The following is a 24,938-nucleotide window of genomic DNA, read 5'->3' as shown; positions in this document are numbered from 1 at the left end:
TTGTACTTACCTTAATTGGTCATTGATTGAGTCATCCTTATAGAGAGAATTCATCATTGGATCTTGTCTCTTAGCAACTAATCGCCGATGCAAACTTTGAGATTTCAATAAACAAGCTTTGTGTCTGGTTTCTAGGATAACCCTACCACGATGATTATGATCTATTTCTGTTAGGTCCATTGCACTTCTTAAACGAGCTACAGAATGACAAAGATATTGGTATTAAATAAATCAATCAATTTATAAAGCATCAGTTTCCAGAGAAATTACATAATTAGGGACGGAAGGAGCCCTTTGTAATAGCTTCCCGTGGGTATTAACTAACGACGAAGTTGATTTTGGAGGCTGGACTCTAGTGGAAATAAGATCAGGATTGTTTTCTAACAGAAACTGTCAATTATGTGATTATGGAAGGAACAAATCATGATTCTGCCGATAAAACTGAGCTATTTATTTACTTGTTTACATACTGTTGTTATTTACATGATGTAGGGCTGTTTTTTTAATATGTATATTGTTCACTGCAATTTTCAAAGGTACATGTTTACTACATCTGATGTAATTTTGTCAGGTATTTTTGAAAATAACGTTCTAAATGTGAATTTTGATATTTTTGACTAAAAATTTGATTTTTTTTACCCAAAAATACCATTTATTTTTCCAATAAAATAAGAACAAATGAGACTTAGCAATCTTGTGTTGTGGAGTCTATATTTATTCAGCATATATGTAAGGGTACACATGGGGTATACAGGTAAGGGTACATATGGGCATATATGTAAGGGTACATAATGGGCATACAGGTAAGGGTACATATGGGTATATATGTAAGGGTACATATGGGTATACAGGTAAAGGTACATATGGGGTATACAGGTAGGGGTACATATGGGTATATATGTAAGGGTACATGTGGGTATACAGGTAAAGGTACATATGGGTATACAGGTAAGGGTACATATGGGTATACAGGTAAGGGTACATAGGGTATACAGGTATGGGTACATATGGGTATACAGGTAAGGGTACATAGGGTATACAGGTAAGGGTACATATGGGTATACAGGTAAGGGTACATAGGGTATACAGGTAAGGGTACATATGGGCATACAGGTAAGGGTACATATGGGTATACAGGTAAGGGTACATAGGGTATACAGGTAAGGGTACATAGGGTATACAGGTATGGGTACATATGGGGTATACAGGTATGGGTACATAGGGTATACAGGTAAAGGTACATAGGGTATACAGGTAAAGGTACATAGGGTATACAGGTAAAGGTACATATGGGTATACAGGTAAAGGTACATAGGGTATACAGGTAAAGGTACATATGGGTATACAGGTAGAGGTACATATGGGGTATACAGGTATGGGAACACATGGGTATACAGGTAAGGGTACATATGGGTATACAGGTAAAGGTACATAGGGTATACAGGTAAAGGTACATATGGGTATACAGGTAAAGGTACATATGGGTATACAGGTAAGGGTACATAGGGTATACAGGTATGGGGACATATGGGTATACAGGTAAGGGTACATAGGGTATACAGGTAAAGGTACATAGGGTATACAGGTAAAGGTACATATGGGTATACAGGTATGGGTACATATGGGTATACAGGTATGGGAACACATGGGGCATACAGGTAAGGGTACATATGGTATACAGGTATGGGGACATATGGGTATACAGGTAAGGGTACATAGGGTATACAGGTAAAGGTACATATGGGTATACAGGTAAAGGTACATATGGGTATACAGGTATGGGAACACATGGGGCATACAGGTAAGGGTACATAATGGGCATACAGGTAAGGGTACATATGGGCATACAGGTATGGGTACATAATGGGTATACAGGTAAGGGTACATATGGGCATACAGGTAAGGGTACATAGGGTATACAGGTAAAGGTACATAGGGTATACAGGTAAAGGTACATATGGGTATACAGGTATGGGTACATATGGGTATACAGGTATGGGAACACATGGGGCATACAGGTAAGGGTACATATGGTATACAGGTATGGGGACATATGGGTATACAGGTAAGGGTACATAGGGTATACAGGTAAAGGTACATATGGGTATACAGGTAAAGGTACATATGGGTATACAGGTATGGGAACACATGGGGCATACAGGTAAGGGTACATAATGGGCATACAGGTAAGGGTACATATGGGCATACAGGTATGGGTACATAATGGGTATACAGGTAAGGGTACATATGGGCATACAGGTAAGGGTACATAGGGTATACAGGTAAAGGTACATATGGGTATACAGGTAAAGGTACATATGGGTATACAGGTATGGGTACATAGGGTATACACTAACGCTCAGAGGGGTAACTTACTTATGGCATTCAAACATGAACATAATGATGTTGCTAGATCTCCCTTCTTCTCTGCTTGTGAGGATTTATCCATAAGATTTTCAGCTTCTTGGAGTAATGAATCACATCGAATGCTGTCAACTAAATGCAAACCACAGATTAGCTACATGTACATATTGTGAATAGCCTGACATCAATATTGGCAATATTCACTATCTGAAATACAATTTAACCATGACATGTAAGTTACAATGAAAACACTAGTAATAATTGGATTTTTGGTGATAACATTTTAGAAGAGGTTGAGAGTACATCTTTCATTAGAATTCGTCTTGACAATAATTTGTCTTGACGGCAACATATTTTACAGACAAAGGGAAACTTCTGTAAATTAAGTTGTATTTTCTATAACTTACAAACTAAGGTATATGGTTCTGTGTTTTACTCTTCTCATGCTCAAAACACTTTCATACGACCACATATTAGCTATGGACTAGTAGTTTGGGGAAGTACATTTAAAGGACATTTTATTTAATTGTCCAGTTCATAACTGGTAGTACATGTAAATATGATACGCATACAAATCCCCATATCAAAAAATAGTGCCAGTGGCGTTGTAGCACAACTGTATTTGGCTGTTGCTATGGGTGTGGTCTTGTTGCTGGGCATATATGCATACAATTTTTGAACCTTTATTCATGTACCTACCCATCCCTGTTGTTATCTTTGTGATACATCACCATTTCACTGTTGCTACATGTAAGGGTGTGGTCATGGTAGCTAGGGCCAGTTGTGTCAAAGTGTTTTGAATAACTCCACAATAACATTAAACATGAGGGGTGTTGGAGTCTTTAAAAGTAATGGGGGGGGGGGGGGCCTTGAGACTTCACAAGTGAGGGGGGCTTGAGACTTGTGATTTTGGTCTGATATGGTAGAAAGACACACACTTGTAGTATATATGTGCTAGAAAAGGTCACATTAAAATTTAGCTAAACTGTTGTGATGGTATAATACATGTGTAATTATACATTAATTTGATAATTACCATACTTACATGTAACTGCATTTAATTTAGTGTCCTTGCTTGAGCAAGGGCCCAGTACTTTCAGTTTAGTAAGTTTTGTTTTTGGTAAATATTCCAGTCAACACCCAGGTCTCAACCATTGCAATTGAGGGGTGTCTGAGCTAGCACACATCCCCTACTTTGAGAGGTTACAATGGAAGTGCCTGGGGTGCTAACATGGTTAAGTATGGTAAGAGGCACAGATTGAGTTGAGGGTAATGTTAGAACACTGATATGTTCTTAGCCTTACAAATGTAAAAAATTAAAAATATTAATAAAAATATCTTTAGATGCTTTTGTGTTCTTACCTTTGGAGAGCTTGACTTGTTCTGCACGGCTGAAATCTATCAGATTTTGACCATTATCAGATGACATCTGACCTTGGTGATTCTTGTCTATATGTGGTCCATGCCTCAAGTTGCGTAGGGGCATATAGCTATGGCTGTGTTCTACTATTGGTATGTCTGCTGAGAAACTGCTAGTTGAGCTACCACTTGTTCTGTCTCCACTTTTGTATCCCGAGTCTCTCCTACCAATCTCTGCTATATAAGGAGTGTCTCCCTGCAATACACCTTTGTGCTTCATGAGTGGAGTGGCCGTGTTTGACTGCCGCCCATACTTCTCAGACTGTACACTATGTCGACTACTTGTTTCACTATGACAAGAATCTGCACTACTGTTACTGCTGCGATTTCGTCCTTTGTCTGCCTCACAATTCATCTGCTTGTTTGCTCTGACCATTGGACCAAGCTCTGTGGGGATGACAGTATTGCTGTCATCAGTTTTGTAAATACTGTTTTGACTTCTACAGTGGAAGCTTGCGCTCCTTTGAAGCCCACCACTCCCTGTCACAGTTTGACCACTCCCTGTCACAGTTTGACCACTCCCTGTCACAGTTTGACCATTCCCTGATGGAATGACATTACTGTTATTGACCTGTACACTTGATTGTTTTGTCATTAAAGCTGACGATGACACTGCAGATCCTGATTTTGTCTTGACTTTTCTGGGTAATGTAGCATACCCAGAATGAACTAAACCACCTTTGATGTGATCAACACTAGTGTATCCTTTATCAGTCTCTAAATGTTCCATCATGTGATCTTTGAAAGGTAATGCACTACTTGGTCTCAGAGGTTGTTGCTGTTGTGCAATGGCTTCTTTCAGTTCTTCTGTTCCTCGATTGTCAAAACCACCTAGAGACTTCCTTCGAAGTCTCTTTGCTAATTTGATTTCAGAGCTGCTACCATTCTTTGATGCAGGTTTATTTTCTGTGTTTCTTTGTTTCACTAGTTTTGGAGTCATTCTTTTCTTCTGTAAGTTGTGGTTTGCGAGTGGGAAATGTTGATGTTCGGGGTGTATCACAGACTGGTTAGAAGTATAAACTTCTGAACTTGAGTCTTTATGCACTACTGGTGTTGTAGGGTATCTATGTTGTTGTGGTTTTGGCTGGTAGTAGTATATCTGTTGTTCTTGCTTTGGTGGGTTTTGTTGTAACACTGGCACATTACTTGGATTCTCAGCCTGAGAGGTGGGTGTGCACACTGCAGGTGTTTTGTTTCCTTGCAGCTGTCCAACAGTTTTAGAAAGTTGTTCCCCACGTAGCAACTTCTGTTCGTTCAACCACTGTTCATGTATTAACTGCAGTTGTTCATAGTTAGAGTTAGGTTCCACACTTTGTGGGAACCCAAGCTGGTGTTCAGGAGATGTATGAATTTGCTTCAGATCCTCAACATAACTACTAGTGCCATTATTCTGATGATTATCAACATTTCCTGACTGTAACTTTTGACCCCCCTTGTTGACCTCTGACCTTTCACACGATTTGAATTCAGTTGCCTGGCTCTGTTGCAGTGGCTCATCCTGATCAAGTGTCGGTAGATTGTCATATGGGTTGTATACAAGTGAATCTTGTTTTGTAGTTCCAGCATTGGCAGATATTTCACATCTGATGATGTCTGCTCTAACTATGTCTTTGCCACCCTTAAAACTTCCTTTTCTTTTAACTTTTGGTGATTTTAATGCCTTTGGCATCTTTGGACTTGCTGTACTCAGTTTTCCATTGCCTGGAGTATGGTATCTGTTGTCTGGAGGAATGGGAACACCCTGGAATGGTCGTTTTCTTTCTAGTGTGTTAAGGTCTTCATAATCATCAATTCGTTGGGAATCAGTGGAACTGTATGATGCATTGCTAAACTGACGTCTAAGACTTCGCAACTTATCTAGAGATTTGCTCCTAGATTTGCGTGTTTTACTTTTATCAGCAGAGCTATTGCTAGCAGATGATGACACTGATACAGTATCGTAATTTTCTCTGGCTCTATCTCGGGATTTGGACCGGCCTCGAGATCGTCTTTTGGCAGGCTGTTGTGCTGTCTCTTCTGTTGATGTCAATGATGACAAAGATTGTGTCTCAGTAGACGTCTCATGGTTTTTACCAATGTTACTTCTATTCTGCCAATAACTGGATGTATGTCTTTCACTACCATCACTGCCAAAATGTTGATTATAGCTACAACTATCTCCTCTCCAATGTGAACCTATCAAGGAACAACACAACATATTGATACAGGCTCTCTGTATTGCTTGATAGCATTTATATGCATGCTTAGTCATCCCTTGCTATTGGCAGAACTCAAATCTGAAGGCATAACACATATTATAATTTTGATTTGTATCAACGTATATATATCTCCAAAGTTATGATGCAAATTGTTTATTATAAAGGTCTATTTGTGTGACTCATTAAAGTTTGCAAAATGAAGAAGTGCATTCATAAATCATGGATAGAATGGACAGTGAAATAAAAAGTGGAATTCATCCTTAATTGAATCTGTATTCCAAAAGACATAACAGTGAGTTTGTAATCCAAAAGACATAACAGTGAGCTTGTAATCCAAAAGACATAACAGTGAGCTTGTATTCCAAAAGACATAACAGTGAGTTTGTAATCCAAAAGACATAACAGTGAGTTTGTAATCCAAAAGACATAACAGTGAGCTTGTATTCCAAAAGACATAACAGTGAGCTTGTATTCCAAAAGACATAACAGTGAGTTTGTAATCCAAAAGACATAACAGTGAGCTTGTATTCCAAAAGACATAACAGTGAGCTTGTAATCCAAAAGACATAACAGTGAGCTTGTATTCCAAAAGACATAACAGTGAGCTTGTATTCCAAAAGACATAACAGTGAGCTTGTAATCCAAAAGACATAACAGTGAGTTTGTATTCCAAAAGACATAACAGTGAGTTTGTAATCCAAAAGACATAACAGTGAGCTTGTATTCCAAAAGACATAACAGTGAGTTTGTAATCCAAAAGACATAACAGTGAGCTTGTATTCCAAAAGACATAACAGTGAGCTTGTATTCCAAAAGACATAACAGTGAGCTTGTAATCCAAAAGACATAACAGTGAGCTTGTAATCCAAAAGACATAACAGTGAGCTTGTATTCCAAAAGACATAACAGTGAGCTTGTAATCCAAAAGACATAACAGTGAGCTTGTATTCCAAAAGACATAACAGTGAGTTTGTAATCCAAGAGACATAACAGTGAGCTTGTATTCCAAAAGACATAACAGTGAGCTTGTAATCCAAAAGACATAACAGTGAGCTTGTATTCCAAAAGACATAACAGTGAGTTTGTAATCCAAAAGACATAACAGTGAGCTTGTATTCCAAAAGACATAACAGTGAGTTTGTAATCCAAAAGACATAACAGTGAGCTTGTATTCCAAAAGACATAACAGTGAGCTTGTAATCCAAAAGACATAACAGTGAGCTTGTAATCCAAAAGACATAACAGTGAGCTTGTATTCCAAAAGACATAACAGTGAGCTTGTAATCCAAAAGACATAACAGTGAGCTTGTATTCCAAAAGACATAACAGTGAGTTTGTAATCCAAAAGACATAACAGTGAGCTTGTATTCCAAAAGACATAACAGTGAGCTTGTATTCCAAAAGACATAACAGTGAGCTTGTATTCCAAAAGACATAACAGTGAGCTTGTATTCCAAAAGACATAACAGTGAGCTTGTATTCCAAAAGACATAACAGTGAGCTTGTATTCCAAAAGACATAACAGTGAGCTTGTAATCCAAAAGACATAACAGTGAGTTTGTAATCCAAAAGACATAACAGTGAGTTTGTATTCCAAAACACATAACAGTGAGTTTGTAACCCCTTGCCCCTAAAATGACGTGTTTAGATCCTGAGTGGGGTCTCAACTGAACAAAAAGAAAAGCATTCAGCTTTGAAGAAATCTAAATATTTTTCACAACAATATGTTGTTCTAAAAATACTATAAGTGCTTAATTTTGGTTTATTAGAAAACATACCAATACCTGTTTTCTATGTAATTTGATTGTTTACGTAACCTGACAAACTTAATATTACATGATGTCAATGTGGCAATATCTGCTGACCCAGTGAGCATGGTTCCAATTGAAAATCTTACTGGTTAACGTATCACTGTCATGGGTACAAAGTCTGTTCAAATACTGAGCCATATTACCCCACCTATGTGCAATACACAAGTCCCAACCAGTGTCTCCAGTAATAGTGAGAACAACACCATAACTTTTACTCTACAAGTTACACATAATAACTAATACATGTAGGTGTATGTGAAAATAAGTGAACTTGTTATTCTTTATTGATGAAGTAAACCACTTGTACAGGTACAAAGAATTGAAATACTTCATGGCATTCATTTTCTAAGACAATTTAACATTATACTTACGATCAGGTTGGGTATCATTTGGTAACATAAATACTTTAGTTGGGGCTGTTTCAGTAGATACAACTGTACCAGATGGGTCAGCATATAGCAATAATAACGGCTGATAATGTCCTCTTCTGCATTTCTCTACCACATCTGACCAAGATTTGCCAATCTATAATGAAAGCAATCATATAATATATATTGTGTGTCTAACCAAGACTTGCCTGTATTAGCACTGGGTTTCAAAAACCATTCGCCACCATGGCTAAAAGAGTGTTATAAATTTCATTAGTCACAGACAAAAATTATTAGCCACAGACCCCCCCCCCCCCACACACACACACACAGTAAAACTATAGTATTATGTAGCTTATACAATATAAACTCTAACTGTATGCCATATAGTATTGGGTAATACACTTATACAAATTGAATATAAACTCTAACTGTAGGCCATATTTCAATACAGGTGTACACATAGCAACACAGTTTGAAGCTGTAGTACAGGTATAGCAATACAGGTGTACACATAGCAACACAGTTTGAAACTGTAGTACAGGTGTAGCAATACAGTAGGCTCATGGTTGTAGTACAGCAACACAGTTGAAATACAATGAATACAGAATGTTTCAATGTACCCAGTACGTGTTACAAATCACTACATTCAAAAGTAAAATCATGATTTACATTCCACAGTTTTGTACAAATAAACATGTTTTCTGTCAAATGAGTTAGTTGTTGTGTCTTTGCTGACATGATGTATATGCCCCTATCTGTATGTTACATATCTTAAAATGATGTATATGCCCCTATCTGTATGTTACATATCTGAAAATTGCTTTAATTTTATAGAAACTGATTTTAAGTTTACTATTAGTGTCATTATTGAGATACTATCTTACCTCTCTGACTGTGGCATCATCAAAGTATATCCAAACTCTCAGTTTGGTATGGAAGAAGAACGTGGAATAATGTTTACCATAATACGTAACGATACCAACTAAATACAAAATTGATTTATGGGCTCTGTCATCAAATACACCTTGAAATACCTGAAAGAAATAATCAATAGACATTGTAAGTAAATTGTAATGACTTTTAGTTTAATTATCAGAGTTCAAAATACTCAGTGAATCAATGTATGAAAAAAAATATTACTATGTGGAAGCAACATTTTGGACAAAAAAAGTAAAAATTTTGTAAATTTTTGGAAATGCATTAGTGAAAAGCTTGCCAAGTATTGCCTGTAAATTTATTTACATGTAATGTAAATAATGTAATGTTGTTCTTAGAATCAGAGATGGTACACACAAATAGAGTGTGATAGGAGTTCTTAGAATCAGAGATGGTACACACAAATAGAGTGTGATAGGAGTTCTTAGAATCAGAGATGGTACATACAAATAGAGTGTGATAGGAGTTCTTAGAATCTGAGATCGAGATGGTACACACAAATAGAGTGTGATAGGAGTTCTTAGAATCAGAGGTGGTACACACAAATAGAGTGTGATAGGAGTTCTTAGAATCAGAGGTGGTACATACAAATAGAGTGTGATAGGAGTTCTTAGAATCAGAGGTGGTACACACAAATAGAGTGTGATAGGAGTTCTTAGAATCTGAGGTGGTACACACAAATAGAGTGTGATAGGAGTTCTTAGAATCAGAGGTGGTACACACAAATAGAGTGTGATAGGAGTTCTTAGAATCAGAGGTGGTACACACAAATAGAGTGTGATAGGAGTTCTTAGAATCAGAGGTGGTACATACAAATAGAGTGTGATAGGAGTTCTTAGAATCAGAGGTGGTACACACAAATAGAGTGTGATAGGAGTTCTTAGAATCTGAGGTGGTACACACAAATAGAGTGTGATAGGAGTTCTTAGAATCAGAGGTGGTACACACAAATAGAGTGTGATAGGAGTTCTTAGAATCTGAGGTGGTACACACAAATAGAGTGTGATAGGAGTTCTTAGAATCAGAGGTAGTATCCCCACATAGGGTAGGAGTCGAATTGGGGTTCTTAGAATCAGAGATGGTACACACAAATACATGAAGAGTAGTCTAATAGTGGGTTCTTAGAATCAAAGACGTTATACTCACATAGGGTAGTCTAATAGTGGGTTCTTAGAATCAAAGACGTTATACTCACATAGGGTAGTCTAATAGTGAGTTCTTAGAATCAGAAATGTTATACTCACATAGGGCAGTCTAATAGTGGGTTCTTAGAATCAAATATGTTATACTCACATAGGGTAGTCTAATAGTGGGTTCTTAGAATCAGAAATGTTATACTCACATAGGGTAGTCTAATAGTGGGTTCTTAGAATCAGATATGTTATACTCACATATGGTAGTCTAATAGTGGGTTCTTAGAATCAAAGACGTTATACTCACATAGGGTAGTCTAATAGTGGGTTCTTAGAATCAGAAATGTTATACTCACATAGGGTAGTCTAATAGTGGGTTCTTAGAATCAGAGATGTTATATGCACATACATGTAGGGTAGTCTAATAGTGGGTTCTTAGAATCAGAAATGTTATATTCACATAGGGTAGTCTAATAGTGGGTTCTTAGAATCAGAAATGTTATACTCACATAGGGCAGTCTAATAGTGGGTTCTTAGAATCAGAAATGTTATACTCACATAGGGTAGTCTAATAGTGGGTTCTTAGAATCAGAAATGTTATACTCACATAGGGTAGTCTAATAGTGGGTTCTTAGAATCAAAGACGTTATACTCACATAGGGTAGTCTAATAGTGGGTTCATAGAATCAGAGATGTTATACTCACATAGGGTAGTCTAATAGTGGGTTCTTAGAATCAGAAATGTTATACTCACATAGGGTAGTCTAATAGTGGGTTCTTAGAATCAGAAATGTTATACTCACATAGGGTAGTCTAATAGTGGGTTCATAGAATCAGAAATGTTATACTCACATAGGGTAGTCTAATAGTGGGTTCTTAGAATAAGAAATGTTATACTCACATAGGGTAGTCTAATAGTGGTCCCCAAACTTCGAATGACATCCATAATGTGATCAATACTTGGCTGATCAGAATCCCACACAAGACCAATGCTTACTACAAGAGAACAACAAATAGCAATTTAAAAAAATAGCACCATTGGCATTATAACACAACTGTACAGTTTTAAATTTTAAAAACAGAATTGAGATAGTGATATTACCGTACATACCTATTTCAGGACAATTCATTAATTTCCTTTGTAGCTGTATGCTCTTACCACAATTACTCTGAAATGGAATAACAAATGGATTAATTGTATGGAATTAAAATCTATTGGACAGATATTGTGCTATTCTCACATTTCATAAAATCTCTTTGGAATACATCAATTTGTATATTCAGACTGCCCATATGAGAGTTTGTTTCTATTAGCCAGCAAGAGTAATTCCTTGTCACTTGCTTATCACAGTTCTGTCTGTTTTGCCGATATTTACAGCTCTGATAATGGGTCTTACATAATGTCCAGAAATAATGGACGGACATACTGACCTCTTTGATTGTGAGTGATTTTTTAGAACAAAGACTAAACGCCATCAATTACAGAAAGGGATTTTACAGGTAAACCCAGGGTACAGTCAGAAGACAACCATTCCCCTGAGTAGTGCGTGCAAATCCCTCAGCATGTACACAATACATGGTATTGTATGGAAAGACGAGCAATGAATCTTGGAACTGGCAACAGGTCTATTCTTTATACTTCCTTTTGAACCTCCCTACTAAATTTCAGACCAATCTGCCACAGATTTTTTGAGTTAAGGTTTTTTTTAAAACTAAATATCTGTCACACTTTTTGAATCACATAATCATTTTCATTTTTTACAATTTTCCATCACTACAACCCTACTTAATGTCCCCACTCAATACCAAGGAAACCCACTCTCAGATTAGTGGTTACTGACTCAGACCTACACAATCATACAGATAGACATTTTACTATGCGTATAGCACAATTGAACGTCAGTTTAGTTGTGTTAAAAATTGGGAAAAATAATTTCAAATTATGCACCCCACAGAACCAATGATGTACATGTAAGTTGTCATGATGCAGAATGACCAGGTAATAAAGATTGATAGTTTCTGTTCAAAGACAATAACTTGTCTATACACAGTGTAATTGATATTGATCCCCTGGTTATCCTACACAACACAAGCCAAGCTGTATGCAATACATTAGAAAATACAGAATTGATCCCCTGGTTATTCTACACAACACAAGCCAAGCTGTATGCAATACATTAGAAAATACAGAATTGATCCCCTGGTTATCCTACACAACACAAGCCAGCTGTATGCAATACATTAGAAAATACAGAATTGATCCCCTGGTTATTCTACACAACACAAGCCAAGCTGTATGCAATACATTAGAAAATACAGAATTGATCCCCTGGTTATTCTACACAACACAAGCCAAGCTGTATGCAATACATTAGAAAATACAGAATTGATCCCCTGGTTACTCTATACAACACAAGCCAAGCTGTATGCAATACATTAGAAAATACAGAATTGATCCCCTGGTTACTCTACACAACACAAGCCAAGCTGTATGTAATACATTAGAAAATACAGAATTGATCCCCTGGTTACTCTACACAACACAAGCCAAGCAGTATGTAATACATTAGAAAATACAGAATTGATCCCCTGGTTATTCTATACAACACAAGCCAAGCTGTATGCAATACATTAGAAAATACAGAATTGATCCCCTGGTTATCCTACACAACACATGCCAAGCTGTATGCAATACATTAGAAAATACAGAATTGATCCCCTGGTTATTCTACACAACACAAGCCAAGCTGTATGCAATACATTAGAAAATACAGAATTGATCCACTGGTTACTCTACACAACACAAGCCAAGCTGTATGCAATACATTAGAAAATACAGAATTGATCCCCTGGTTATTCTATACAACACAAGCCAAGCTGTATGCAATACATTAGAAAATACAGAATTGATCCCCTGGTTATTCTATACAACACAAGCCAAGCTGTATGCAATACATTAGAAAATACAGAATTGATCCACTGGTTATCCTACACAACACAAGCCAAGCTGTATGCAATGCATTAGAAAATACAGAATTGATCCCCTGGTTATTCTATACAACACAAGCCAAGCTGTATGCAATACATTAGAAAATACAGAATTGATCCCCTGGTTATTCTACACAACACAAGCCAAGCTGTATGCAATACATTAGAAAATACAGAATTGATCCACTGATTATTAATAATAGTAAATAATAATAATTTATTCTCATAAATCATATGAATAAATTATAACAATATACTCAATATACAAAGTTGAAAAGAGAAAAAGACTGAAAATAGTTGCATTTAGCAACTAATCGAGTTCAGCCTCATTACCAAGTGTACAGTTAGCAAAAATAATTTAAGTGACAACTGTTTCTGTTATGCAATACATGTACTTAGAAAATATCAGATATTCTACACCACAAGCACATATGTTATACATAATTGGTTCTTCATGCAGAGCTTGAAATATACATGTATGCTGAAAGCATTATTTTCCCAACTTGACTCAAATCAAGCTTTTGTATGAAAGTTGAATTATACTTGTATTCTCCAAAAGATTTCTTCATTCAGTCAGGAAATACTATGAATGACAAGGTTCCTCATTATATCACTAGTAAATTTCTCGACTGAAGGAAGACATACAACGGCAATAATATCTAATTACTTACAGGACAATTTCTAACATCACCAACACCACCAGCTCTCTGCAGGAGGATACTAAACATTACAGGTTCATAGATATTATGTTCTTCTCTCATTTGTTTGGCTTGTGCACTGTAGAGACAAAACAAAGTCTTCATAAATACCATACAGTCCCTCAAATACATTACTTCAAAAATACTAGTGCCAATAACATTGTAGAACAACTGTATTTAACTATTGCTAATCAGCTATGGGCGTGGTCTTGTTGCTAGGCAGATTTGCATACATTTTTGGAATCTGTATTCACTTACCTACCCATTCCTGTTGTAATCTTTGTACTACGTGTCGTCATTTCACTGTTGCTAAGGGCATGGTCATGGTTGTTAGGGCCAACTGTGTCAAAATGTTTTCAAATAATGTTTCAATGTTTTCGCTAATGGGATTATCACGTTGTGACTACAGCTTCATCTACACATGCCCAGATGCATCCCCATTAAATTTCAGCCCCATTTGCTCAGATCTCCATGTCATGAACAAATCTTAACCCCTAAGATGCCATAGACTTTTCATACACAAGACCCCCTAGGCCAAGGACTATTTCCACTACAGAGTAGGAATTTACCTACCCTACATTGATCAACTTTAACTTGAAGGGAGTAATAAAGCATAGAACCAATCCAATTTTTTCCTTATCTACACATTACGTATATATTGTGAAACGAATAAATTACTTACATATGAAATGAAGAAGTGAAAATTGGGCTTAAAAGGACCACTTTTGGATAAAAGATATTGTTTTAAATGTATGTAAATGTATGCTATGCAACCATCGCAGCAGCATCAATTGCAACAGAAAATCATTCATGGATTATGTTTCCCTCCTATGACAGTATTTCTAAGACATCACAATAAACACTAATGCTTCCGTTTGAGAAAATTAGTTAGCATAATAATGTAAGCCATTTCCTCATTGAACTATGCAAATATCCTTTGCAAACAAGCAAGTAAATACAAATAAACAAATATGCCACGATTGGTACAGCGCCCTCAGTGGTGGAAACTGAAATTATTTGCCAAGTCATTTTCTTCTCTTAATGAGCAGAAATATTGCTTTTGTTAAATCGAATGGAATATAACACTGTTTTGGTAATAATTTTGGTGTCTGAACAAAAACTGGTCGCTTTTTTTAGTTGCACAGTAAATTGTGATTTCATTTCACCATGCCTACACTAATACTGACAAAGTTAAATTGTGCAAAAAATCATGACATTGTATCTATTTGTTATGTAAATTTCTAAATATTTTGTCAGGGTAACACATGACACTGACACACAGTAAACAGAAGTCCAACTCACAATATGTATTTGGTTATAACTTACCATAAAGCTGTAGCAGACACATAGTGTACCATCTGAGTAAATGGAAGAGGCTCTGATGTTGCACCACATTTACATTCGCACTGAAAATTATGGAAACAGAAATAATTTTGAACTCTAGGTACTTTAGTTGTTCTATAAGGGTTATAGTAAACTTAATACCAATGTGATATATGAACTCTAGCTACTGTACCTGTTCTATAAGGGTTATAGTAAACTTAGTACCAATGTGATATATGAACTCTAGCTACTGTACCTGTTCTATAAGGGTTATAGTAAACTTAGTACCAATGTAATATGTGAACTCTAGCTACTGTATCTGTTCTATAAGGGTTATAGTAAACTTAGTACCAATGTGATATATGGACAATAGCTACTTTACCTGTTCTATAAGGGTCATAGCAAACTTAGTACCAATGTGATATATGAACTCTAGCTACTGTACCTGTTCTATAAGGGTTATAGCAAACTTAGTACCAATGTGATATGTGAACTCTAGCTACTGTACCTGTTCTATAAGGGTCATAGTAAACTTAGTACCAATGTGATATATGAACTCTAGCTACTGTACCTGTTCTATAAGGGTTATAGTAAACTTAGTACCAATGTAATATGTGAACTCTAGCTACTGTATCTGTTCTATAAGGGTTATAGTAAACTTAGTACCAATGTGATATATGGACAATAGCTACTTTACCTGTTCTATAAGGGTCATAGCAAACTTAGTACCAATGTGATATATGAACTCTAGCTACTGTACCTGTTCTATAAGGGTTATAGCAAACTTAGTACCAATGTGATATGTGAACTCTAGCTACTGTACCTGTTCTATAAGGGTCATAGTAAACTTAGTACCAATGTGATATATGAACTCTAGCTACTGTACCTGTTCTATAAGGGTTATAGTAAACTTAGTACCAATGTAATATGTGAACTCTAGCTACTGTATCTGTTCTATAAGGGTTATAGTAAACTTAGTACCAATGTGATATATGGACAATAGCTACTTTACCTGTTCTATAAGGGTCATAGCAAACTTAGTACCAATGTGATATATGAACTCTAGCTACTGTACCTGTTCTATAAGGGTTATAGCAAACTTAGTACCAATGTGATATGTGAACTCTAGCTACTGTACCTGTTCTATAAGGGTCATAGTAAACTTAGTACCAATGTGATATATGAACTCTAGCTACTGTACCTGTTCTATAAGGGTTATAGTAAACTTAGTACCAATGTAATATGTGAACTCTAGCTACTGTACCTGTTCTATAAGGGTTATAGTAAACTTAGTACCAATGTGATATGTGAACTCTAGCTACTGTACCTGTTCTATAAGGGTTATAGTAAACTTAGTACCAATGTGATATATGAACTCTAGCTACTGTACCTGTTCTATAAGGGTTATAGTAAACTTAGTACCAATGTGATATGTGAACTCTAGCTACTGTACCTGTTCTATAAGGGTCATAGTAAACTTAGTACCAATGTGATATGTGAACTCTAGCTACTGTACCTGTTCTATAAGGGTTATAGTAAACTTAGTACCAATGTAATATGTGAACTCTAGCTACTGTACCTGTTCTATAAGGGTCATAGCAAACTTAGTACCAATGTAATATGTGAACTCTAGCTACTGTACCTGTTCTATAAGGGTCATAGTAAACTTAGTACCAATGTGATATATGAACTCTAGCTACTGTACCTGTTCTATAAGGGTCATAGTAAACTTAGTACCAATGTGATATATGAACTCTAGCTACTGTACCTGTTCTATAAGGGTCATAGTAAACTTAGTACCAATGTGATATATGAACTCTAGCTACTGTACCTGTTCTATAAGGGTTATAGCAAACTTAGTACCAATGTAATATGTGAACTCTAGCTACTGTACCTGTTCTATAAGGGTCATAGTAAACTTAGTACCAATGTAATATGTGAACTCCAGCTACTGTACCTGTTCTATAAGGGTTATAGTAAACTTAGTACCAATGTAATATGTGAACTCTAGCTACTGTACCTGTTCTATAAGGGTTATAGTAAACTTAGTACCAATGTGATATGTGAACTCTAGCTACTGTATCTGTTCAATAAGGGTCATAGCAAACTTAGTACCAATGTAATATGTGAACTCTAGCTACTGTACCTGTTCTATAAGGGTTATAGTAAACTTAGTACCAATGTGATATATGAACTCTAGCTACTGTACCTGTTCTATAAGGGTTATAGTAAACTTAGTACCAATGTGATATATGAACTCTAGCTACTGTACCTGTTCTATAAGGGTTATAGCAAACTTAGTACCAATGTGATATATGAACTCTAGCGACTGTACCTGTTCTATAAGGGTCATAGTAAACTTAGTACCAATGTGATATATGGACAATAGCTACTGTACCTGTTCTATAAGGGTTATAGTAAACTTAGTACCAATGTGATATATGAACTCTAGCTACTGTACCTGTTCTATAAGGGTCATAGCAAACTTAGTACCAATGTGATATATGAACTCTAGCTACTGTACCTGTTCTATAAGGGTCATAGTAAACTTAGTACCAATGTGATATGTGAACTCTAGCTACTGTACCTGTTCTATAAGGGTCATAGTAAACTTAGTACCAATGTGATATGTGAACTCTAGCTACTGTACCTGTTCTATAAGGGTCATAGCAAACTTAGTACCAATGTAATATGTGAACTCTAGCTACTGTACCTGTTCTATAAGGGTCATAGTAAACTTAGTACCAATGTGATATATGAACTCTAGCTACTGTACCTGTTCTATAAGGGTCATAGCAAACTTAGTACCAATGTAATATGTGAACTCTAGCTACTGTACCTGTTCTATAAGGGTTATAGTAAACTTAGTACCAATGTGATATGTGAACTCTAGCTACTGTACCTGTTCTATAAGGGTCATAGCAAACTTAGTACCAATGTGATATGTGAACTCTAGCTACTGTACCTGTTCTATAAGGGTCATAGCAAACTTAGTACCAATGTAATATGTGAACTCTAGCTACTGTACCTGTTCTATAAGGGTCATAGCAAACTTAGTACCAATGTAATATGTGAACTCTAGCTACTGTACCTGTTCTATAAGGGTTATAGTAAACTTAGTACCAATGTGATATGTGAACTCTAGCTACTGTACCTGTTCTATAAGGGTCATAGCAAACTTAGTACCAATGTGATATGTGAACTCTAGCTACTGTACCTGTTCTATAAGGGTCATAGCAAACTTGCGGTGTGCCAGGCAATGTTTAGCATCACACATGTCTTCTTTGGTGGTATGTGCAACATGAAAATGAATTCGAGTTAATATGTTCTCCTGTGAAAAAAACACAAAAAATTGTTACTTTTTAAAAATGCTTGTATCGCCGGTTACATGATTAAATTACATACATTAGATAAATATATTTCTCACCATTACCCATCACTTTTTATGCTGTCACCCCCCCCCCCCCCCCCCCCCCCGGAAAATTGCAGGTGCAGGAGAAGATTAAATGCAACAGTTGTTAAGGAGAAATTCAGAAATTAAAATTAACTTACGAAACATTCAGCAGCATCATCCATACATCCTAGTTGAAACCTCTGTTGATCTTTGAATGTTTCTGCTAAAGCCTTCCTCAAAGCATTGGGAGGTAGGGCTGTCTCTTCACTGTATTGGAATTGGGTGAATATCACCTGAAGGACACAATGACACCAATAAAGTGCAATTGTTATCAATACTACATACATGTATGTACCAATGATTACTAGCACCATGGACATGCATAGTACTATTATTAGTGGCGTTTGCACTGCAGAGCAACATTATCGCACAACAGTACAATGTGTGTAAATTACATATACATGTAAATTATATTGTTCCTTGTATGGAAAACTATAATTTTTTCAGAAAATTTACTGTTTCAGATAAACATATTTATAATAAAAGAACCTTCAGCTGTGTGAGTGTTAGTGTGGGTACTCACAGGCATTTACACTTGTCTGCTAGTGCTACACTTTTACTCAGTAAGCTTGTGAAAGTATGGCTGAACAGAAAACACTGCAAGCACTTGTGCAAATACCCAAGTATGCCACACTTGTACAAGCACCACAAGGTTCTGTCATGCATGTGTGTTAGTGTACAATGTTCTGGTTACAAAAAGACAAATAAGTGCTAACAATTTTCAAAAATTGAATCTTGCCAGCTTTGAAATACATGTAGGAGCAGCATAGTTTCTGGAAACACTGCGACACAGTATTTTCTTTAGCCTTAGACAGCGATATTACCTTTAAAGCACAAAATATGCAGGAATTGCCCATACAGGCATGTCCAGATAAAAGACGGAAACTTCTTCTGAATACATCTAAATGCCACAACACCTGAAAGCAAACAAAACGCAATCATTATACAGTCATGCATTGGGGTATGTATACAATAACATCTATATACAACTTCCACAATATACACTACAACAGAAAAAAAATAGTGCCAATGGCATTGTAGCACAACTATACATTTTTAAATTGTTTATCCACATGCTGATCTATGCTAAGTATAGGTGTTCATTTGCTGAATGATTATCCAGTTACCTATCCAGCCCTGTTGTTATCATTGCAATATACGTGATAATTTGACTGTTGCTATGGGCATGGTCATGGTTACTAGGCATATTTGCATACACTTTTTGAATGTTCACTTGGCTAAGAGTTCTTGTTATCTTTGTGAAATAAACCATTGGTTGGCTGTTGCTATGGGCATGGTTATGGTTACCAGGGACATTTGCATACATTTTTTTGAATGTTTACTCACTTGCATATCAAATGTTATTTTAGCAAAATATACTGGCATTTGGTTGCTGCCAAGGGTGTGGTCATGGTTGTTAGTGCCAGTTGTGTCAAAATTTGTTTAAACAAAATCTGCAGCATAACAGTTTTAACATCTTACCAAATTTCAGTCATACTGACCAAGTACTTTTTGAGATACAATTATCAGTTTTTTTTACTACAATTCATATTTTGCATATTACTGATGAGATCATTATATGCTTAACATTTCTTCATCTATACACCCCTGATGCATCCCTGTTAAATTTCAGCCCAATCTGCTGAGTAGTTTTGGGATCAAAGATTTTTGACCAAAATGACACATTGTTATACCGAATCACAAAATACCTTTATATTTTAAAATTCAATCACTGATGGGATCATCATGTCATGAACAATTCTTGAACAGCCCTGTGAATGTTCCCACCAAATTTCAGACTTATATACACTATAGTTTTTGAGTTTAAGTTTTTTGACCAAATAACACATTTCTTGACCAAAATCACACAACGCTGGGAAGATTACTTTGATTTGAACAATTTCCCAACTACATGTAGACACCAAAAGTAATGTACCCATCAAATATCATGGTAATCGGTTCAGTAGTTTTTTACTTTAAGATGGTTACACACACACACAAGTCATAACGGACATACATTGTACACATGTAATTGCTGTTCCTGTCTGTTCATGTCTCTTGTAGAGGTGATGTAGATGTGTATATACATTTTAAAACAATTGTTGCATATGTGACCATGCATTTACATTAATACTAAAAATCCAACATTTACATGTACATAAAGTGGCAATAAAATTTCTGTTCTTACCTGTACAGCACTATTCAGAAAACAATTGTTTTCCCCTGGTGCATTCAGTAGTCCTTTAGTATTGGTAATAGACATGCTATGCCTAGGATTGTACTGCAATGGACCATCTCTTAGCCAACCACCATTCATTTTTACTAGTACTGGTACAATTCGACCAAGTGGACGAATATCAAATATTGGCTTCACGTATACCAGTTCAACCTTTATATATTTGGTTTCTCACGATGTTTCGTTTTCCAAAAATTTTGATTATGTTTACTTTCCCATGAGTCTGAAATAAAAATAACACCAGGTGTAAACTAAAGGTGTTCCCTGTCTCAGTTCAGTGAGTTTCTAAACACCAGGTGTAAACTAAAGGTGTTCCCTGTCACAGTTTAGTGAGTTTCTAAACACCAGGTGTAAACTAAAGGTGTTCCCTTTCACAGTTTAGTGAGTTTCTAAACACCAGGTGTAAACTAAAGGTGTTCCCTGTCACAGTTTAGTGAGTTTCTCAACACCAGGTGTAAACTAAAGGTGTTCCCTTTCACAGTTTAGTGAGTTTCTAAACACCAGGTGTAAACTAAAGGTGTTCCCTGTCACAGTTTAGTGAGTTTCTCAACATCAGGTGTAAACTAAAGGTGTTCCCTTTCACAGTTTAGTGAGTTTCTAAACACCAGGTGTAAACTAAAGGTGTTCCCTTTCACAGTTTAGTGAGTTTCTAAACACCAGGTGTAAACTAAAGGTGTTCCCTGTCACAGTTTAGTGAGTTTCTCAACATCAGGTGTAAACTAAAGGTGTTCCCTTTCACAGTTTAGTGAGTTTCTCAACACCAGGTGTAAACTAAAGGTGTTCCCTGTCACAGTTTAGTGAGTTTCTCAACACCAGGTGTAAACTAAAGGTGTTCCCTATCACAGTTTAGTGAGTTTCTCAACACCAGGTGTAAACTAAAGGTGTTCCCTTTCACTATTCAGTGAGTTTCTCAACACCAGGTGTAAACTAAAGGTGTTCCCTGTCACAGTTTAGTGAGTTTCTCAACATCAGGTGTAAACTAAAGGTGTTCCCTTTCACAGTTTAGTGAGTTTCTAAACACCAGGTGTAAACTAAAGGTGTTCCCTTTCACAGTTTAGTGAGTTTCTCAACACCAGGTGTAAACTAAAGGTGTTCCCTGTCACAGTTTAGTGAGTTTCTCAACATCAGGTGTAAACTAAAGGTGTTCCCTTTCACAGTTTAGTGAGTTTCTAAACACCAGGTGTAAACTAAAGGTGTTCCCTTTCACAGTTTAGTGAGTTTCTCAACACCAGGTGTAAACTAAAGGTGTTCCCTGTCACAGTTTAGTGAGTTTCTCAACACCAGGTGTAAACTAAAGGTGTTCCCTATCACAGTTTAGTGAGTTTCTCAACACCAGGTGTAAACTAAAGGTGTTCCCTTTCACTATTCAGTGAGTTTCTCACACCAGGTGTAAACTAAAGGTGTTCCCTGTCACATTTTAGTGAGTTTCTCAACACCAGGTGTAAACTAAAGGTGTTCCCTTTCACTTTCTCAAGATCAGTAGTTTCATATTCCTGAACTGAAAACAACTCCTCTATTGGGCTACTAGCTGCAAATTATGGTAGCCCCATGACAAGAATTGGTAGTCTGTGGACACATGACTATGGTAGCCCCATGACAAGAATTGGTAGTCTGTGGACACAGGACTACTACTGTTAATTTCGAGCCCTGTAACAGAATTATACATGTATACTACATTGTATGTACATTAACCCTCTTCCTGCCAAGCCTCTCCATCTGCCAAGTGGTCAACTAAAATTCACACACTTCTATTTTTTGGCCTAGCAATGTCAAAAATCACTTTTTCAACATTCCGTTTACAGTTTTGTGTTGATTACAAAGTCAATCAACACATCTTGGCTCCCATTTCACATCTAGAGGTCTACATTGGCATATAACAACATTTGCAGAAGTGCCATTTTTGTCAATCTGGAAATCGCCTCCCACCAGCGTTAAACCTTTTTACCTGAGTTAATTTTACTCTGGCAGTGTCCCCACTCTCTCCTCAACACAGAATAAATAGTCACTTGTGGGGAAAAATTCCCCTGAGGAATGGGGAGCATTTTTTGTGTACCAATGATTTTCACCAACTCGACTGTTTATCGCAATGGTGGTCACTGCCAGTGGTTTTGACTGACTTGTTGCACTCCATACCTTTGTACATGTATTGGTGAATTGTTACCGACATCATAGTTTGCATACCTTTGTATGGTGAACACTTACCGATGACTTGGTTTGCGATGTCATGCCAGTTACAACCGTTTTATATCATCTTGGGATGGTGGCAAAATTTCCACTGATGATTTTGATTGACTAGGCCTGCTCATTTGATTGGAACTTTATTAAGTGTGGGACCTAGGAAGGTGACAGAAGGTAAATTTTTTGAAATGTTTGCTGAGTAAAACAACCAGCTGAAAGTTCACAGTGTTGTTCTTTGACTGCGTTTTGTTGCAAACCTTGTTTATATATCACAGTGCATGGACTTTATGCAATCCTAGAAACCTGTTATTTGACCCCTTTCATATATTATTTGCCAAGTACCTCAAAATTACTGATATCTTACTTACTGTATTCTAAAATATATCTTGGGGAAACAAGTTCCTGTGGTTTAAAGCTGCCATATTATACGTTTTTGTGGCTAGAGTCAACATAAGTTTTAACCACTGTTATTGTTAATTCCTATTTTTTATAGTGTTTTACTTTTGTTGAGGCAATGTTTCTGCACTTCTTTGTTTAGTTTTTTACCTTTTTCAGCCATGCTAGTAATTTTTTGTGTGTGCAGTACATTGTTTCTTTTTTTAATTCATTTTTTCTTCTTCTGTGAAGCGCCTACGAGCATTGTTGTGGATATATGGTGCTATATAAATAAATGTTTTATTTAATTTATTAATATTATAAGACAAATAGAATTGACAGACTAAACACGACGTAGGTTGAATTTAGTGATTTATAGTTTATATCTGTATTTTATATAGTCATTAACAAGGGTACGGGTGGTTTCTATTCCTAAAATCCAAGCGAATGATATCTGTTCCCTCGTTAGATAGAGACGGGGGAGACCATAGCGGACCGGAAGAAGTGTCGTTGAACCTCGAAGGGAACGTACAAGAACAGCACTGTTGCTGACTGTCAACAGTCAATACGATTGAATGTAAGGGATACGATAATTTTGGTAATAATACTAAGGTGTAAGGAACGTCCGGTTTTTTCGACCTCGAGTGATAGAGGATGTACATACAGTGGGACAACTGCTTGATGACTAATACTAGTAATGTTTACAGTCAGTGTGAGGAAACAAGTTGATCAACGCCGACTAATATAATATACAATAACATTGTGATATACGCTACTCTTTCAGTCTTTGTCTATTGGTGGTACTACAAACACGATATACGTTTTCTATTGCGTGTAAAACCCGAAAATGTGTTAGGGTAGGACGGTTGGACTAGTTTACGTTTACTTTGCATAGAGAGACCTAGCCTTCACCGCGACCTATGATGAATGCTCATATTCATAACCGTGACGTGAACCTTCGCAGCTTCGTTCCACTTCCAGACTAGTCTGTCAAGCGATAAAATGTGGATCGCCATCAACATTTTGACGATTTCTTTACACTTCGTACACATATACACTTAGGAGAAGATTCAACTTACCAGAAATGTGTGTGAGAATACTTGTCTGTAGTAGCAATGCCAAAGTGAAGTTAGATATTCCTCCAACAGAGGAAGTTTAGGAAATACGTTTCCGCCATGTTGTTTGCGATTACCCGTGACGTCATAACATATGACAGAGCATGCCGGGAAACAACAGGGCGGTTACATACATACATACATACATACATACATACATACATACATACATACATACATACATACATAAATTAGTGCACACTGTGAAATACTATTCTATTCAAGGATGGCCATGTTGATGAAGATTAGGAATTTATTTGGGATTTTTAATTTATGGAATAATTTTATCATTGCTTCCTACAATGTGAAACAACAAATAATACTTTATTTCTGAAACTA

The 24,938-nt window shown here is 36.5% G+C and overlaps 1 protein-coding gene across 4 annotated transcripts in view; it reads right to left on the bottom strand.

Annotated features, from left to right (window-relative positions):
- Positions 1 to 24,679, bottom strand: part of LOC144452346 (uncharacterized) — a 30,960-nt gene extending 6,281 nt beyond the window's left edge. For 2 of the 4 annotated variants that reach the window (XM_078143426.1, XM_078143430.1), the window contains exons 1-15: positions 24,564 to 24,679; positions 23,134 to 23,265; positions 20,884 to 21,154; positions 19,520 to 19,612; positions 18,794 to 18,928; positions 18,459 to 18,572; positions 15,245 to 15,324; positions 13,892 to 13,997; positions 11,344 to 11,401; positions 11,134 to 11,228; positions 9,048 to 9,197; positions 8,164 to 8,317; positions 3,727 to 5,958; positions 2,377 to 2,496; positions 11 to 197 (exon numbers count right to left, since the gene is read on the bottom strand). In XM_078143426.1, the coding sequence (XP_077999552.1) occupies positions 11 to 197; positions 2,377 to 2,496; positions 3,727 to 5,958; positions 8,164 to 8,317; positions 9,048 to 9,197; positions 11,134 to 11,228; positions 11,344 to 11,401; positions 13,892 to 13,997; positions 15,245 to 15,324; positions 18,459 to 18,572; positions 18,794 to 18,928; positions 19,520 to 19,612; positions 20,884 to 21,012 (3,653 nt within the window). In that variant the 5' untranslated portion in view covers positions 21,013 to 21,154; positions 23,134 to 23,265; positions 24,564 to 24,679. Of the gene's footprint in view, positions 1 to 10; positions 198 to 2,376; positions 2,497 to 3,726; positions 5,959 to 8,163; positions 8,318 to 9,047; positions 9,198 to 11,133; positions 11,229 to 11,343; positions 11,402 to 13,891; positions 13,998 to 15,244; positions 15,325 to 15,623; positions 15,644 to 18,458; positions 18,573 to 18,793; positions 18,929 to 19,519; positions 19,613 to 20,883; positions 21,155 to 23,133; positions 23,266 to 24,563 lie in introns of those variants that run through there. The other 2 variants (XM_078143428.1, XM_078143429.1) reach the window with 2 other exon arrangements.
- Between the last annotated feature and the right edge of the window lie 259 nt (positions 24,680 to 24,938).

This window comes from Glandiceps talaboti, chromosome 22 (genome assembly GCF_964340395.1).
Source record: "Glandiceps talaboti chromosome 22, keGlaTala1.1, whole genome shotgun sequence".
In the NCBI taxonomy this organism is placed as follows: Eukaryota; Metazoa; Hemichordata; class Enteropneusta; family Spengelidae; genus Glandiceps; species Glandiceps talaboti.
The sequence above is the reverse complement of the archived record's forward strand: the minus strand, read 5'-3'. Positions and strand labels throughout refer to the sequence as shown.